The following is a 17,567-nucleotide window of genomic DNA, read 5'->3' as shown; positions in this document are numbered from 1 at the left end:
TCAGCACTGGTGAAACTTTCCTGAAACAGGAATGGCGTTTGCTGAGTTTTCTCTGGGGTCTCTGCTTCCTGCAGCTAGCTTCCCTGCTTGACTGCCCAGAAGGCCTCTGCCTTCGGGTTTCCATCTCTTTCCCCTCCAGAGGAGCCTACAGCCTAGGCGGGAGGTGGTTAAGGCTTCTGGCTGCTGTGCAATGGGGCCATCTGTGTTTGATCAATCCTGGCGGAAAGGAGGGGGTGGGGGTTGTAAAGAGACTGAAAGCATTCCAGAGTAGTGAGAGAGACCCAGAGATCAGGAGGAGAGAAGGCACCGCCCCCACTCCGCCTCCAAAGCTAACCCTCAGGCTTGAGGGGAAGAGGCTGACTGTACGTTCCTTCTACTCTGGCACCACTCTCCTGGCTGCCATGGGGCCCAGCACCCCTCTCCTCATCTTGTTCCTTTTGTCGTGGTCGGGACCCCTTCAGGGACAGCAGCACCACCTTGTGGAGTACATGGAACGCCGACTAGCTGCTTTAGAGGTGAGGGACCCCTTTCTCTTCTAGCCCAGCCTAGAAGGATTCCAGGTCTATTGGTTCAACCAGTTTGTTAGGGATCTGGGGATAACAAGAAAGGGCTCTGTAAGAGTCTACAGAAAATTCGCTCTTAATAAGAGGACCTTCAGAATGACAAGCCCTCCTCTTACCCCACATAGAACAATTCCAAAGCAAATAGACTTTTGCGTTTTACCTCTGGGATTAGATAGAATAAGGGGACAGTGTGGAAACGAGAGCCAAGATTGTGGGGCTGCATCTCCAGAGGAGGTGATGATTCTGTTGAAGTTGGAGGTTCCCAGGGAATCTATAACTTCCTGTCTTTTTAACAGGCTGAGAGATCTGTAGCATTTTAGTGTCCGAGAGGATAATTGCTAAGGGAGCAGAGACCTCTTCACACCTTCATGCGCTTAGACCTGCCTAGAGGCTCAGATGGCTCAGTGGCACTGCTCACAGAGAACACAGGCTGGAGGATATGAAGTCGGGGTAGGGGCCTAGGTGAATCTCAGCTAGACTCTTTGCACATTTAGCACCTCTGCACATCTGGTTTCCTTTTCTGCAGGAGTGGAAGGGGATATTGAAGCCTGACTGAGTTTGCTTTTTTTTTTTCCCATTCCTGACTCCCGAGTTGGGCCTCTCCCTGCCTGGGAGTTGTAACCCTGCAGCCTCCCTCCTGATCCCCCATCCCTTCAGGAACGGTTGGCCCAGTGCCAGGACCAGAGCAGTCGGCATGCTGCTGAGCTACGGGACTTCAAGAACAAGATGCTGCCACTGCTGGAGGTGGCAGAGAAGGAGCGGGAGGCGCTCAGAACTGAGGCCGACACCATCTCCGGGAGAGTGGATCGTCTGGAGCGGGAGGTGGACTATCTGGAGACCCAGAACCCAGCTCTGCCCTGTGTAGAGTTTGATGAGAAGGTGACTGGAGGCCCTGGGACCAAAGGCAAGGGAAGAAGGAATGAGAAGTACGATATGGTGACAGGTAAATGATCTGAAAGCAGGCCCCTGACTCTCTCAGAACCGATATTCTTCCTTGCTTCTTACTCTTTTTTTCGCTTTGTCCCAGTCCATTGTGGCTCTGTCTTCTGGAATCTGTTTTAGGGAAACCTCTGTAAAGCCAGGTCTATTAAGGAGAGGTTCTGGGGATCCAGGCTGCTGTGATACCCGCTCTTTCTCAATTCTCCCTAAGAGTGGAGGCATCCACTGGGCAAATGCTCACTATTCTCCAGATCACCCACCTTGGGGGAGTTCCTGCTGGAGGCATCTAATTCTTGCCTCTATTTCCTTTTCCTGTGCTTTTCTCATCAGACTGTGGCTACACGATCTCTCAAGTGAGATCAATGAAGATTCTGAAGCGATTTGGTGGCCCAGCTGGTCTATGGACCAAGGATCCACTGGGGCAAACAGAGAAGATCTACGTGTTAGATGGGACACAGAATGACACAGCCTTTGTCTTCCCAAGGCTGCGTGACTTCACCCTTGCCATGGCTGCCCGGAAAGCTTCCCGAGTCCGAGTGCCCTTCCCTTGGGTAGGCACAGGGCAGCTGGTATATGGTGGCTTTCTTTATTTTGCCCGGAGGCCTCCTGGAAGACCTGGCGGGGGTGGTGAGATGGAGAACACTTTGCAGCTCATCAAATTCCATCTGGCAAACCGAACAGTGGTGGACAGCTCAGTATTCCCAGCAGAGGGGTTGATCCCCCCCTACGGCTTGACAACAGACACCTACATCGACCTGGCAGCTGATGAGGAAGGTCTTTGGGCTGTCTATGCCACCCAGGAGGATGACAGGCACTTGTGTCTGGCCAAGTTAGATCCACAGACACTGGACACAGAGCAGCAGTGGGACACACCATGTCCCAGAGAGAATGCTGAGGCTGCCTTTGTCATCTGTGGGACCCTCTATGTCGTCTATAACACCCGTCCTGCCAGTCGGGCTCGCATCCAGTGCTCCTTTGATGCCAGCGGCACCCTGACCCCTGAACGGGCAGCACTCCCTTATTTTCCCCGCAGATATGGTGCCCATGCCAGCCTCCGCTATAACCCCCGAGAACGCCAGCTCTATGCCTGGGATGATGGCTACCAGATTGTCTATAAGCTGGAGATGAGGAAGAAAGAGGAGGAGGTTTGAGGAGCTAGCCTTGTTTTTTGCATCTTTCTCACTCCCATACATTTATATTATATCCCCACTAAATTTCCTGTTCCTCATTCTTCAAATGTGGCTCAAATCCTCTATATTTTTAGCCAATGGCAATCAAATTATTTCAGCTCCTTTGTTTTATACTTAACTCCAGATCCTGAGTAATCCTTTTAGAGCTCAGTCCAAACCCTCAATGTTCCCTCCTGCTCTCCTGCCCCATGTCAACAAATTTCAGGCTAAGGATGACCCAGACCCAGGGCGCTAACCTTGTATGCCGGCAGGCCCAGGGAGCAGGCAGCAGTGTTCTTGCCCTCAGAGTGACTTGGGGAGGGAGAAATAGGAGGAGACGTCCAGCTCTGCCCTCTCTTCCTCACTCCTCCCTTCAGTGTCCTGAGGAACAGGACTTTCTCCACATTGTTTTGTATTGCAACATTTTGCATTAAAAGGAAAATCCACTACTCCTCTCCTGTGTTTGTTTGGGGTAGCCCTCAGATCAAACTTCCCTCTGACCATCCATTTTCTCCCTCCCAACCCATCCCCACTCTTTGAGCCATATTAAAGACTTGGCGGGGCTCCCTTTGCTGAGGAAGAGTTCACTGTGAGGCGCCTGGGGGAAGTGGCAGAATCCCGCCACTTTAGGAGGCTGGACGAAAAGCCTCCTTCCACACCCACCGCCATCCACAGCAGCCAATCCACAGCAGCCATCCTAGAACCTCCGTGGCACCGTGCCTCTGGCTGTGAGACACTGGGGCCCAGGGCAGAGATTCCAATTCCGATTCTCAGAGGATTTTGAACTACAAAATGCATGTTAGTTGTATTGCAGTCTAGTGTGGAAACCGGAGCCCTGAATACCTGTGTTTTTAGTAAGAACTGAAGTCTCCCCTGTAAAGTGGACTCTGCCCCGCACCCCAGACCTCCACTCCCACTTCCAGCATTGCGCTCCTGCAGGGCCAGGTTGCACAATCATTCTTGGTCTGAACCGCTCTGATTTTCCTGCTGCCACAGCGTCTGCGGTTTGTGCAGGGAGGAGGGGCAGTGACCGTGTCCCAGATGTTGGCCTTACCTGGTCCGCAGCCTATTCTTGCTTTCCTCTTCTCCACCCTCATCACCCTCACCTACCCACTCCAGCCCTGAACCTGGCTGAAGCCCATCACGACTTCTGGAAACTTAACCCTGTCTGGCCCATACCCTGGCCTCTGGCGTTGGATTGCAGTGGGTAATGTGGGGAAGGGAGAAGGGAGAGGAGGAGGAAGGCTCCAGGCTTTGGACTCCAGTCTCCAGGAATCTGCTGATTTCTGCGCCAGGCCCCCACCCCAGCCTCACCCTCACTGCTGCGTGCTCAGCTCGCAGGGGCAAGGCTGGCTGATGGGCAGGATCCACTGCTTTCATGAGGAGTCCACCTCAGGCATCCCTGGGGTCCTCTTGGTTATTTGCCCTAGCCAAGTACGGGAAAGGGGCACAGCCATCTCCCCAAAGCACAGACCTCCTTCCCGCCCCAGGTGGGGTGGCTCAGTCAGGGCCCTGTGAGCCTCCCTTTGTCTTCTTTTCTTTTCTTCTCAGGCAGAGCTGCTCCAGACGTAAGTTGATGAGGATGGGGAAAGAAAGACAGTGAAGCACCTCACAAAGGCGCTATTATAGGGAGCTCAGGGCGGACAGGGGCTCTATCCCATTGAATTCTCTCCTAATGTGGGGCTGGCAACAGTAATCACCACCTGTCAGCCCACGGAAGGGTCTGCCCACGGAACAGCTGGCTGCGGCACACGTGGTGCACAGGGAGGGGTTGAGGGGGAAGGGCATTCTCAGCACAGGCCTGGAGAATGGGGTCTGGGCCACAGGGCTGGCAGTGCAGCGTGGGGACTGTGGGTGCCCCATGTGGAAGGGGAGCTTGTCTGCTCCCTGGCGTGACTGTGTGTGTGTGTGTTGGGGGTGGGAGGTGCCTGTGTGTGGCAGAGGTGCTTGTCTGCTCCCTGGTGTGACTGTGGGGGTGGGGGGAGGGGGCACCGCCTGTGTGTGGCAGAGGTGCTTGTCATCTCCCTAGTGTGACTGCGTGTGTGTGTATGTGCATGTGTGCCCGCATGTGGCAGGGGAGCTTGTCTGCTAGCTTGTGTGGCTGTATGAGTGTGTGATAGGAGGCTGTAGGGTCAGGCTGTGTCTCTGGAGTTACCTTGTTAGAGCACCAAACACCAGGAGCGGCTCTGATGCCCTTGATGAGAGCATAACCTGAGACTCCGTGTGTATAAGTGACGCCAAGGCATGTGTATTTGAAGTACATTCTTAATGCCTTGTTACTTCCATGAAAATCAGGTAACCAGGTTCTTCTGCGTTACATGTGTGTGCTCTTCTTTGTGGCATCTATCTTTGCCTGATTCCTCCTCCATGAGAAAGAAAAAAAGCATCTTTTTTTTTGGCTTGCAATTTCTCTGGAAAAGTTCATTCGGGCTTTTCTGAAAGGGCAGAAATCTCTGGGGCCTTGTCGTTTATTACTTTTCTCTTCTCTCTTTCTGGCTCCTGTGCAACAGCTAGTGCTATTTTGGAAGCATTATGGAAGGTGAGTAGAACTGTGTGCGCAGATCCAGTGAACTGTCCAAATTCATTAAACTAAATTATCTGCTGCTCCAGGAGACAGCACTGGTAGCTAAATCCTATCATCCACAAGTAGCCTCAGACTCCCCTCAGACCCTCCAAAACCCATCACTTGGCAGAAATAGGTTATGACCTCTGATTTGGTTGAACAAAAGACAGTGGAAGGCAAAGGGCCTAGTAGAGGAGAGAGGGGTTAAAAGCCCAAAGAGAAGTCCCACATATGCCCCAGTGCCTGGCCACTGGGTGGTACAGTAAACACCCAAGGATGGGGATGTGGGAAGGGCACCAAGAACCAGGAGGGGCTGCTGTGGTGGAGGCAGCTGTCTGCTAGGTCTTAGGTCCAGATGTTGCTTCTCCATCACAAGGCAGTATTGAGAGGGCTCCCCTCTCTGCCACACTGGGCCTCAGGGTTTCCTGCGTTACCTCCTAAGCTCCCCTCCTTGTTCTCAATATCCTCTCTTCTCCAGTACTGGTCTTAGTATCTGCCTGCCAGAGAATCCAAAGTGTTTGTCTTGTTCATTTTAATCAAGGAAGCTGAGCCAGTGTTGTGAGCGCCTTGGATGGTGGAGAGGAACAGCGCAGAGATGGACAGGATGAAGTTGTTGATTCAGCTGTCAATGTTTCCTCTGGGATGGGCTCTGAGCTAAACAGAAACCAAGCCCTCCTTTTCCTCCTCCTCCAGTCTCAGATTTTCCGCGCCTCTTCTCATCTCTCCTTGAACAGGCACCCCTTCCCCGAGGCTCCTGGGGGCATCTCCTTTCGCTGCTCCCCCCTCCTCTACCTGGTTTAGAGGAAAGCATGCCCATTTTGAGACCTGCTGAGACTGTCCTGGTATTTCTCAGGCCTTCAGGATAGGTCTCTTCAGGGCCTGCCACCCAGCCTCTCTGTGTCTGCCTTTGCAGTGTAGTGTGGTCTCTGGTCCAGGAGAACTTTTCTATTTCTCTGGCTGGAGAGCAGGGTCTGTCCTGTGGCCTTAGCTCCTTTTGGCAGCTGTGGCCTCCACAGGCCCTGTGGACCCCTCAGCCTGGCTGGTGAGCTTTCCTTTGCCTGGTCTTTAACTTCTGCTTTTACAATGCAGAGCTTAAAAGAGTAAATCTTTATTTCTGGATTTAATAACTCCATAGAATTATAAATGTGGAAGCCAATGTATTACTTTAAAGGGCAGAGTGAGAAAGTGAAAATGCAAAACTCTCAGCACCATCTCCCCAGAACTTGGGTTCTGACCATGCCTGTAGCTGGATACCTCTCCAGGACTGCCAAGACCAGCTTGGTTGGGGAGACCCTAACCCAGCGGCGCTAGAGGAATTAAAGACACACACACAGAGAAATATAGAGGTGTGGAGTGGGAAATCAGGGGTCTCACAGCCTTCAGAGCTGAGAGCCTCGAACAGAGATTTACCCACGTATTTATTAACAGCAAGCCAGTGATAAGCATTGTTTCTATAGATAATAGATGAACTAAAAGTATTCCTTATGGGAAACAAAGGGATAGGTAGAAATAAAAGGATGGGTTGGGCTAGTTATCTGCAGCAGAAGCATGTCCTTAAGGCACAGATCACTCATGCTATTGTTTGTGGTTTAAGAAGGCCTTTAAGCGGTTTTCCACCCTGGGTGGGCCAGGTGTTCCTTGCCCTCATTCTGGTAAACTCACAACCTTCCAGCGTGGGCGTCATGGCCATCACGAACATGTCACAGTGCTGCAGAGATTTTGTTTATGGCCAGTTTTGGGGCCAGTTTATGGCCAGATTTTGGGGGGCCTGTTCCCAACACAGGATACTCCTGCATGACCTCTGGGGGTCTACCCAGCTTACATTCCCCCTTCTCTGAGATGAGACAACTTTACTCCCTGGCCATAGCGGTATGCCCAGAGGGGAACACATCAGACTCCTTCCTGGGGAGTTAGAATTGCAGGTCAGAGATATTAGATCTTAGGAAGTGTTTGGAGGCATCTTTGCCCTGCTACCCAGAGGCAGTGAAAGCCCACTGGAGGGGAAAGGACGAGGTGGACCCCAGGGAGAAGCCGGGGCAGAAGGGAGGAAGCAGCTGACCCGGGCCTGTGTTCCCACCCTGTCCCCAGCCATCAATCCTGAGGTCATGGCACACTTCTAGCTCTTGGATTCTGCAAAGTGCCTGTAAGTTAATATGAGTGGATTTCTGTTTCCCAAAACCCAAAGGCAGCTCCTCATCTTTACCTTCCCACCAAAAAAATCCCCTGTCCGCTGGACTGCTAGGCAAATGGCCTTGGCCCCGTAGTCAGGGGTGTCCAATCTTTTGGCTTCCCTGGGTCACACTGGAAGAAAAGTTGTCTTGGACCACACATAAAATACACTAAGGATAGCTGATGACCTAAAAGAAAAATCGCAAAAAAAAAAACCTCATGATGTTTTAAGAAAGTTTACCAATTTGTGTTGGGCTTCATTCAAAGCCATCCTGGGCCACATGTGGCCCATGGGCCGGGGGTTAGACAAGCTTGCCCGTAGAGTGTTCTTCCCTGCACATGACCCAGAAGACTCACTAGAATAATGAAAGAATCTCCCCAAAGCCTGGCCCAAATCATTCTACCGAGGCTCACTCAAGTCGCACCTCCTCCACGACACATTCCAGATGACCTTGTCAGTTCCACATTCCTGTTCTGTTCATTCATAGTCTGCCATCTCCCCCCATTAGAGCTGGTAGCACAGTGTTCTCAGAGGCAAACTTACGTATTAGAAAGAGCATCAACTTTGGGGTCAGAGCCCCTGGGATCAGAGTCTGGCTTTGCCACTTACCAAAGTTACTTAAGGCCTCATCTATAAAATATCTACCCAATAGGATTGTTGCTGTGAGGATTAAGGATGAAATACGCAGATTCTTTAGTAGTGCACGCAATCAGTGTGTGGTAGCTCTGAAACCCCACTTCCTTTGAGAGGATTTTCTGGCCCTTTCTACTCCCAACCACACGTGTCAGGACCCTTTGCTATGGGCCCCTGTTCCCCTCTGGGCATAGCCCACTTGGAGCCTGTAATGTGCTGTAATGTTTGCTCATGTTTGTGTCCCCAGGGTTTAACACAGAGCCTGACTCATAACTACTCGTTGAATGTATAAATGCTATATATACCCATGCTCCTCCATCAGGCTGTGAACCCTGGGAACCCTGAGCATGTTTGTCTCCTAACTCAGGACCTAGCTTGAGAGTGGCACATTGCTGGCAAGCAGTACATGTTCTTGGTGGCATTTTTCAAGTCAGTTGGTGTATTAGTCTGTTCTCATGCTGCTAATAAAGACATACCTGAGAGTGGGTAATTTATAAAGGAAGGGGGTTTAATTGACTCACAGTTCCACAGGGATGAGAAGGGCTCACAATCATGGCAGAAGAGCAAGGCATGCCTTACATGGAGGCAGGCAAGAAATTTGTGCACGGGAACTCACATTTATAAAACCATCAGATCTCATGAGACTTACTCATTCCCACAAGAACAGTATGGGGGAAATCACTCCCATGATTCAATTATCTCCACCTGGCCCCACCCTTGACACGTGGGGATTATTACAATTCAAGGTGAGATTTGGGTGGGGACACAGCCAAACCATATCAGTTGGACAAAGACAAGATACAGATAAAAACTGAAAACAGTCGCCTTTCAATTGCAGAAGGCATTGGCCTTCCCACATGATTCCAGTTCAAACATCTAAGGGGAAACTCAAGCTAGGTCAGCACCTTTATGCCCTGAGGCCACAGGGGAGGAGGGTAACAAAGCTGCAGGAGGTAGCAGAAGACCTAGGTGTTCAGAAAGCGGTTCATAGCAAGGGTCCTGGAGTAGTTGAAACTGTGTTCGCACCGCAGCCTGGCCATTTGCCAGAGTGTGATGTGGTGCAAGTTACTCCACCTCTTCGAGCCTGGTTTCTTCACCTATGAAATGGATTTAATAGTACTCACTTCACAGATTGCTGTGAGCATTAAATGAAACAATCTCTATAAAGCAGTGAGCCCAGTATCTGGCACACAGTAGGTACTCAATATATATTATTGTTATTATTATTTTGAGACGGAGTCTCGCTCTGTCGCCCAGGCTGGAGTGCAGTGGCGCCATCTCGGCTTACTACAAGCTCTGCCTCCCGGGTTCATGCCATTCTCCTGCTTCAGCTTCCCGAGTAGCTGGGACTACAGGCACCTGCCACCATGCCTGGCTAATTTTTGTTGTTTTTTTTAGTAGAGACAGGGTTTCACCATGTTAGCCAGGATGGTCTCGATCTCCTGACCTCGTGATCCACTTGCCTTCGCCTCCCAAGGTGCTGGGATTACAGGCATGAGCCACTGCGCCCGGCCTATATTATTATTATTATTGTTACTAATGTCATCATCATTGCATAAGTCTTTTCAGTTAGCAAAGTGCTCTCATATATTTTCCCTCCTTTGATCTGCACAATAATCCCATGAGATAAGCAGGTGTCAGAAACCTGAGGATTATAGAGATGAAATGATTCCTTTAAGGCCACATAACTGATACGTATTGGAGCTGGAACCTATGCTACAGAGGCCGTGTGGAGGGGTGTGAAGAGCTGGAGCTCTGAACTCAAGTTGCCTTCAAATCCTCGCTCTGCCACTTGCTGGCAATGTAATCCTGGGCAACCATGCCCTACCTCAGAGACTTGTGAGGAATGGGTAAGCTAGTGTATTAGGCCGTTCTTACACTGCTATAAAGAACTACCTGAGACTGGCAATTGAAGAAAAGAGGTTTAATTGACTCACAGTTCCTCAGGCTGTACAGGAAGCATGACTAGGAGGGCTCCAGAAACTTACAATCATGGCAGAAGGGTGAAGGGGAGAAAGCAGGCAAGTCTCACAAGGCTCACAAGAAGAAGAGAGAGCCAAGGGGGATGTGCTACACACTTTTAAACAACCAGATCTCATGAGAACTCACTCTCATGAGAATAGGAAGGAGGGAATCTGCCCCCATGATCCAGTCACCTCCCACCAGGTCTTCCCCCAACACTGGGGATTACAATTCAACATGAGATTTGGGTACGGACCAGAGCCAAACCATATCAGCTAGTGTTTATAAAATATCTAGCATAGCATCTAGAAGAATAGATGTTCAATAAATATTCAGTCCTAGGCCCATGACTCTTGCTATTTTATTTTTTTGGGGCAGAGGGACAGGTTCTCACTCTGTCACCCAGGTTGGAGTGGGATCTCAGGTCACTGCAACCTCTGTCTCCCAGGCTCAAGTGATCCTCCCACCTCAGCTGGGACCATAGGCACACGCCACCACACCTGGCTAATTTGACTTTTGCTATCTCGATGTGGAACAGCATGCCAGTGATCATCTCTGCTAGGCATTATAAACCATTTATCTTGACCCAGTGGCCCTGCTGCTCCTTCGTTCTCCATTTGTACACTGTCCTGTAGGAAGACGTGGCACCTGTTTCCCACCACAGATCTCTGTGTTATCAGTAACAGCAGGATTGACAGGTGCCTTGCACTAGCCATGAGGGAAGAAAGTAAGGTGCACCGAAACATCCTCCTTTTCTCTGTGCCTGGACTGCCTCTCCCAGCAGTGATGTGTGTGTATGTGTAAAAAGAGAGAGAGAGACAGAGACAGACAGACAGACATTGTGCTGCTCCAAAGCTGCATTTTTCCTTCGATCACATTTTCTCTCAAAGATATTTTAGTTGTTCAGCCTGTGTCCCTAGAATTCATCATTACTAACTCTTTGGACTTGCCTTGCTGTGGATTTTGGCAGATCCTTTGGTGCCATTTTGGTGCACTTCATCTTATGGATATTATTACTGTCCAATTTCACATAATTTTGGTTTTGTAGCTGGTGAATTTTGTGTTTCAGATCTTTAAATCCATGCAGTTGTCAAATGCATGAGCTGTTCTTTATCTATTCTTATTGTCCTTTATGGGGAAGGAAGATAGTGTGGAAAGAGTACGGGTGGGAGTAAGATGAACTTTCTATTCCTACGTAATTGGTCCATGTGCTGAGTGTCCTGGCTCTGCTCCTCATTGACCGTGTGACCTTGAATCAGGTGCTAATCCCTCTGTGCCTCAGTTTGCTCATTTGCAAAACAAGATCATATTATCTGGATTATCATCGCCCGGGATCATTGCAGTTCAAGCCCTAATGCGTAAAGCATTCAGAACTTCTATCAAGGACTCTTAGGAATCATGTCCTTTGGCTTCCTCTTCTTATAATGGGAGAAACTAAAGCTCAGAGAGCATTTTGAGGGTAGGGACCATGCCTTATCCATCTTTCTATCCCCTAAATCCAGACACAGTCAGGTGCATACTGGGTGTCCAACAGATATTTTGTAAATGAGTTGTGTGACCAGCTCCCAGTGATGTATCTGTGATTTAGCCCCTCTTGATGACTCAGAGTGATTATCCACATCAATCACTATACTGTGCGTCCTGCTGTGTATGGAATTGGTGGGTTCTTGGTCTCACTGACTTCAAGAATGAAGCCACGGACCCTTGCAGTGAGTGTTACGGTTCTTAAAGGTGGCATGTCCGGAGTTTGTTTCTTCTGATGTTCAGATGCGTTCGGAGTTTGTTCTTGCTGGTTGGTTCCTGGTCTCACTGGCTCAGGAGTGAAGCTGCAGATCTTCGCAGTGAGTGTTACAGCTCTTAAAGTGGCGCATCTGGAGTTGTTTGTTCTTCCCAGTGGGTTCATGGTCTCACTGGCTTCAGAAATGAAGCTGCAGACCTTGGCGGTGAGTGTTACAGCTCATAAAGGTAGTGTGGACCCAAAGAGTGAGCAGCAGCAAGATTTATTGCAAAAAGCTAAAGAACAAACCTTCAGCAACATGCAAGCGGACCTGAGCAGGTTGCCACTGCTGGCTTGGGCAGCCTGCTTTTATTCCCTTATCTGGCCCCACCCACATCCTGCTGATTGGTCCATTTTACAGGGAGCTGATTGGTCTGTTTTACAGAGAGTTGATTGGTCTGTTTTGACAGGGTGCTGATTGGTGTATTTACAATCCCTTAGCTAGACATAAAGGTTCTCCAAGTCCCCACCAGACTTAGGAGCCCAGCTGGCTTCACCCAGTGGATCCCGCACCAGGGCCGCAGGTGGAGCTGCCTGCCATTCCTGCGCTGTGCGCCCACACTCCTCTGGTCGATGGGACTGGGCGCCATGGAGCAGGGCGCGGCGCTTGTCGGGGAGGCTCAGGCATGGCGGGCTGCAGGTCCCCAGCCCTGCCCCGCGGGGAGGCAGGTAAGGCCTGGTGAGAAATCGAGCATAGCGGCTGCTGGCCCAGGTGCTAAGCCCCTCACTGCCGGGGGCTTGCGGGCCGGCCGGCCGCTCCGAGTGCGGCCCGCTGAGCCCACATCTACCTGGAACTCGCACTGGCCCGCAAGCACCGCACAGCCCCGGTTCCCACCCTCGCCTCTCCCTCCACACCTCCCCACAAGCTGAGGGAGCTGGCTCCGGCCTCTGCCAGCCCAGGAAGGGGCTCCCAAAGTGCAGCGGTGGGCTGAAGGGCTCCTCAAGCGCAGCCATAGTGGGCGCCAAGGCCAAGGAGGTGCCAAGAGCGAGCGAGGGCTGTGAGGGCTGCCAGCAAGCTGTCATCTCTCACTGCCAGGGTGGCTTTGGAACCAATTATGCTATATAGAATGTGGCCGTTATGCTTTTCTACTTATGTTTCCTGCTCTCTTCTCCCTCACTGTCAGCTGTCAGTTCTCCCTGTAGCCACTGGATCCACTTTAAGAAATCTCTGTCTCTGTTTTGAATGGGCTGTCCAGTGTAGTCTGGGGCAGAATAGGAGTAAAAGGACTTTGAAAGATTTAAAGTTTGGCGCACATAGCAGGTACCTTTATTGGAGTCACAAGGATTATGGTGGAGCCGACCACAGACTAGAAGCATTGACTATTTTAAGCTGGAAGAGGCCTCACAGTCATCTGGTCTGACCTCTTTAAGTCATGCAACTATATTCCTAACTCATGCCCCTGTCCAGTTCCTTCTATGCATGGCGTTAGTTTACTCAGTGACTTATGAAGCAGGTGCATGTTTTATGCGGGTAATGGTTGAGAAAGTCATGGCTCCACTCCTTGGAATTTCTACCCACTGATCTGGATTCTTAAGCAATTTTCCTCTCAGCACGGAGGAGATAAACATACATAGATGTGAGTTTCTCCTGTGATTGCTAATTATGACCTAGCAACTTCCCTCCTTTTCTCCTCCGTGTTCTCTCTAGCCCTTTTTAGTCCTGATTGAAGTGAAATATTTTTTTACAGCCATATATTAGAGATCTAGGGGAAACTCTAAAAACGTAAACTGAACACACTCAAGTATAATTAAGTAGGGGAGGGGTGACAGAGAGAAATGGTAATTCTATCACTGGATTTCAAGTTGAGATAAGAGTAATTCCATTTAAACCAAACTTCAATATTCACTCGAAAGCCTGTAAATTTCAGATTTATTAGCCATCAATTGTGATTTATGTCCTGTGGGTTTTTAATGAGGGCAAATGAGGCAGAGAAATGCTCTTATTGATTCATGGTCTGGAAAGGATCTGGCTGGCTTACACTCTCTCTGAGGGCCATGTAGTTGAAGGGCATGGAGCAGAGGTCCAAGGTTCAAGTTGCAGTTAAGCTATTTTCTGCTTGTGTGATCTCAGTTTCCTCATCTGTAAGATAGCAATGATATTAATATCTCCCTCACGGGGTGGTGTGATGACTAAATGAGATGATGCACGTGAATGTGGTTTGTAAATCATAAGCTACCCAAATGCCAGCTGCTGTCATTATTGATTTAATACCTAGCATTGAGTGTCTAGTGTCTCTGCTGAGTTTTGGGCAGCCAAGGAATGGGACTGGCCAGCAGCCTGTCTGGCAAGGAAGAGCAGAAAGATGTGTGCAAAAGAAAAGTCTTTCTCCTTTCTCACAGGTAAACACCATCCTTAAATTAATATTATTCCCATGACTTTATTTTATTTTATTTATATTATTTTTTATTTAAGACAGGGCCTCTCTATGTTGCCCAGGCTGGTCTCGAACTCCTGACTCAAGCAATCCCCTTCAGCCTCCCAAAGTGCTGGCATTACAAGCATGAGCCACCAGGCTCAGCCCCCATGACTTAAAAAAACATGTTTGTTGTGTATATCTTTACCAATATAATTTATATAATTGTTTTGTATGCTTAAAAAATTCATATCATTCATGCAATAAAAATTGCCACATTATTTTTGAGCTTGCCCAGGATGACACATACTGCTCTGGCTCACTATTTTAACCATCTGTATATGAATAAGCCTACTTCCCTGCTGCTGGTCATTTTGGTTGTTGCCATCTCTCACTGCTTGAAATAGTGCTGAGCAAATGACCTCGTCCGTGTTTCCCATGCCCATGAGAGAGAGTCCCTTTAGGGGATCCCTAGAAGTGGAAGCTACTGCTGTGTCACTGGTGTGTCTGTCCTCAGTTTTACTGGACATTGCTATAAGACTTTCCGAAGTGAATGTGCCACTCTGTATCCCTGATTCCTCGTGGCCTACTAACACCTAGTGTTACCACATGTGTTAATTTTTGCCAGCTTGATGAGTGTAATGTGGTATCTTATTATTATATTAATGATCACGTGAAAGAATTTTTAGGGTAAAGGGAAACATTTTAATTTTTTTTCTGGGAGTGATACCAGTAAGATGGCTGGCTAGTGATGCCTAGCATTCATTCCCTGCACACAAAAAGACCAACACAATGAATAAACAGCTAAGATCTGACCGGAATGTTGAAGAGAGTGGAGAGCTGTAGTGCAGCGTGGAAGTGAAGATGCACCTGTGGTGAGGGGACATCTAGGAGGGCAGCATGGAGGCACCCTGCCCCTGTAGCCTCACATTCTGCATCTGAATCAGATCTGTCCGGAGTCAGGCAAGACTTTCCATTATGAGGAAAGGTGAAGCAGAAGATCTCCACCAGCCCCTGTTGCTGCTACAAACATTTATAATCCTTACTGCAGGAGAATCCCACAGTCCTCACAAGCCCTAGACCTGGTTTGCAGAACTGTCAGGAACTCAGGCGGCTGTATCACCCAAGATTAGGAGCACAAGGTATACACTTCCCACCCCTCACCCACCACCGTCTGTGAGACAAGCTGCTGCAGCACAGTGCCATCTTGAGACTGCAGCCAACCTTTAGAGTACATCCTCCTCTAGGGGCCGAAAGCCACTGCACCTGCCCAGCACTGGGGCTCCATCTTCATTCCACCAAGCCCACATGGTTGGCTAAATGGCACAGCACTAGCTGCGTGGAGCCTGGGCTGTGATGCTGGTCCTGCACAGCAGGGAAACCAGACCCTCAGCCCCATTTCCAGCTGGAGGAACAGTCTGGCAATCCTGCTCAGGGTGAAATCCCCCTTGAACTAGCCAAGCTGTTGCATGCCCTCCCTTAAGCAGAAGAGGCCTCCAAGCCTCCAAGCAACTGATAGACCGCTGGGCCAGCAGAGTGGCTACACACCCATGCACAAGTCCTGAGAATCAGCCCCGCAGAGCTCCCCACCACATGCAGATATGTTCCTCAGCTGCCCAATGGTCCTGTGCCCCCAGTAAGGGCCTGAGAAGCAGTCTTACAGGCTGCCCCTGGTGTGCACATCCCCAGGCTAGCCAAACACCCACGAGCCCACACCATGGACCTGAGAAACAGTGCCACAGGTCACCCCCAGCAGACATGCATCCAGGCAAGCTGAGAAGACATGTGACCGTGACCTGGGCTTGAGAAATAGCCCTGTGGGCTGCCTCTAGCAGGCATACCCCCAGGCTAGCTGAGCAGCTGTGCACCTGCATCCTGAGCCTAATAAACATCTCTGTGAGTTGCCCCCAGCAAACATCCCCCAGGCCAACCAAGAAGCTGTGCAGCTGTGTTCTGGGCCTGAGAAACAGCCCAGCAGGCTGCTCCTAGCAAACATGTCCCCAGGCTGGCTGAGCAACTATGTGCCTGTGCTTCCAGCCAGAGTAACAGCTCAATGGCCCAAACCTCAGTGAGCCAGACCTCGAGTTGGCCAACCCACCATGTGCACACATGCACCCCTAACTTGAGAAACAGCCTGGCAAGACCACCTGTGGCAAAGCCGCACCACCATTGCAGCTTAGGCCACTGAGCAACTTGCAAACACCATAGTGTGAATTACAGCTGAAGAAACTGCATGGAATCTACACTACTGCATCCACCTAGAACCAAGGCCAACATACTACACTGAACTGACACCCCAAGACCCATTCTTATGAATAAGTCTTTCCCCACAGAACCTACTCCATAAAATTGAAAGAGGCAACTTTTCCACCAAATGCATAGAAATCAATGTAGGGGCACATCCAATATAAAAAAGAAAGGAAACATGACACCTCCAAAGGAAAATAATAATTCTCCAGTAAAAATCCCAATCATAAGGAAATATGTGAAATGCTAGAAAAAGCATTCAAAATAATCATCTTAAGGAAACTCAATGAGATACAGGATTCAGATACACAATTTAATGAAATCAGGAAAACAATTCATAATTTGAATGAGAAATTTAACAGAGACAGATATAAAATGAATCAAATGGAAATTCTAGAATAATTCAATAAATGAAATAAAAAATACAATTGAGAGTTTCAAAAACAGACTAGACCAAGCAGAAGAAAGTATGTCTGAACTTGAAGGCAGGCCTTTTGAAATAACACAGGCAGATGGAACAGAAAAGAATAATGAATTAAAAAGAATGAAGAGGCCGGGTGTGGTGGCTCACACCTGTAATCCCAGCACTTTGGGAAGCCTAGGTGGGTGGATCACTTGAGGTCAGAAGTTCAAGACCAGCCTGGCCAACATGGTGAAACCCCATCTCTACTATAAATACACAAAGCAGCCAGGTGTGGCAGTACATGCCGTAATCCCAGGTACTCGGGAGGCTGAGGCATGAGGATTGATTGAACCTGGGAGGCAGAGGTTTCAGTGAGCCGAGATCACTCCTCTGCACTCTTGCCTGGGTGATAGAGTGAGACTCCAGTCTCAAAAAAAAAAAAAAAAAATAGAATGAAGAAAGCTTACAGGACATCACTAAGCAAACAAAATTTTATGTAATGGGTGTTCCAGAAGGAGAAGAGAAAGGAAAGGATGAGGAAAACATATTTAATGAAATCATAGCAGAAAATTTTCCAAGTCTTGGGAGAGAGATGGACATCCAAGTCCAGAAATCTCAAAGAACCCCCAAATAGATTCAACCCAAACAGGTCCTCTCCAAGGCACATTATAGTCAAATTGTCGAAAGTCAAAAACAAAGAAAGAATTCTAAAAGCACTAAGAGAAAAGCATCAAGTCAGTTATAAAAGAATCCCCATTGGACTAACAGTAGATTTCTCAGTAGAAAC

The 17,567-nt window shown here is 49.2% G+C and overlaps 1 protein-coding gene across 1 annotated transcript; it reads left to right on the top strand.

Annotated features, from left to right (window-relative positions):
* The first annotated feature begins 386 nt into the window (after window positions 1-386).
* OLFML3 (olfactomedin like 3) lies at window positions 387-3,122 on the top strand. Its single transcript, XM_003268010.4, has 3 exons — window positions 387-515; window positions 1,221-1,506; window positions 1,833-3,122. Exons 1-3 carry the CDS (start codon window positions 402-404, stop codon window positions 2,651-2,653), a joined length of 1,221 nt encoding a protein of 406 aa, XP_003268058.1. The 5' UTR covers window positions 387-401; the 3' UTR covers window positions 2,654-3,122.
* Window positions 3,123-17,567: the final 14,445 nt, after the last annotated feature.

This window comes from Nomascus leucogenys, chromosome 12, assembly GCF_006542625.1.
Source record: "Nomascus leucogenys isolate Asia chromosome 12, Asia_NLE_v1, whole genome shotgun sequence".
Taxonomy (NCBI): Eukaryota; Metazoa; Chordata; class Mammalia; order Primates; family Hylobatidae; genus Nomascus; species Nomascus leucogenys.
Note: the sequence above shows the minus strand (reverse complement) of the source record. Positions and strands in the feature narration are given on the sequence as shown.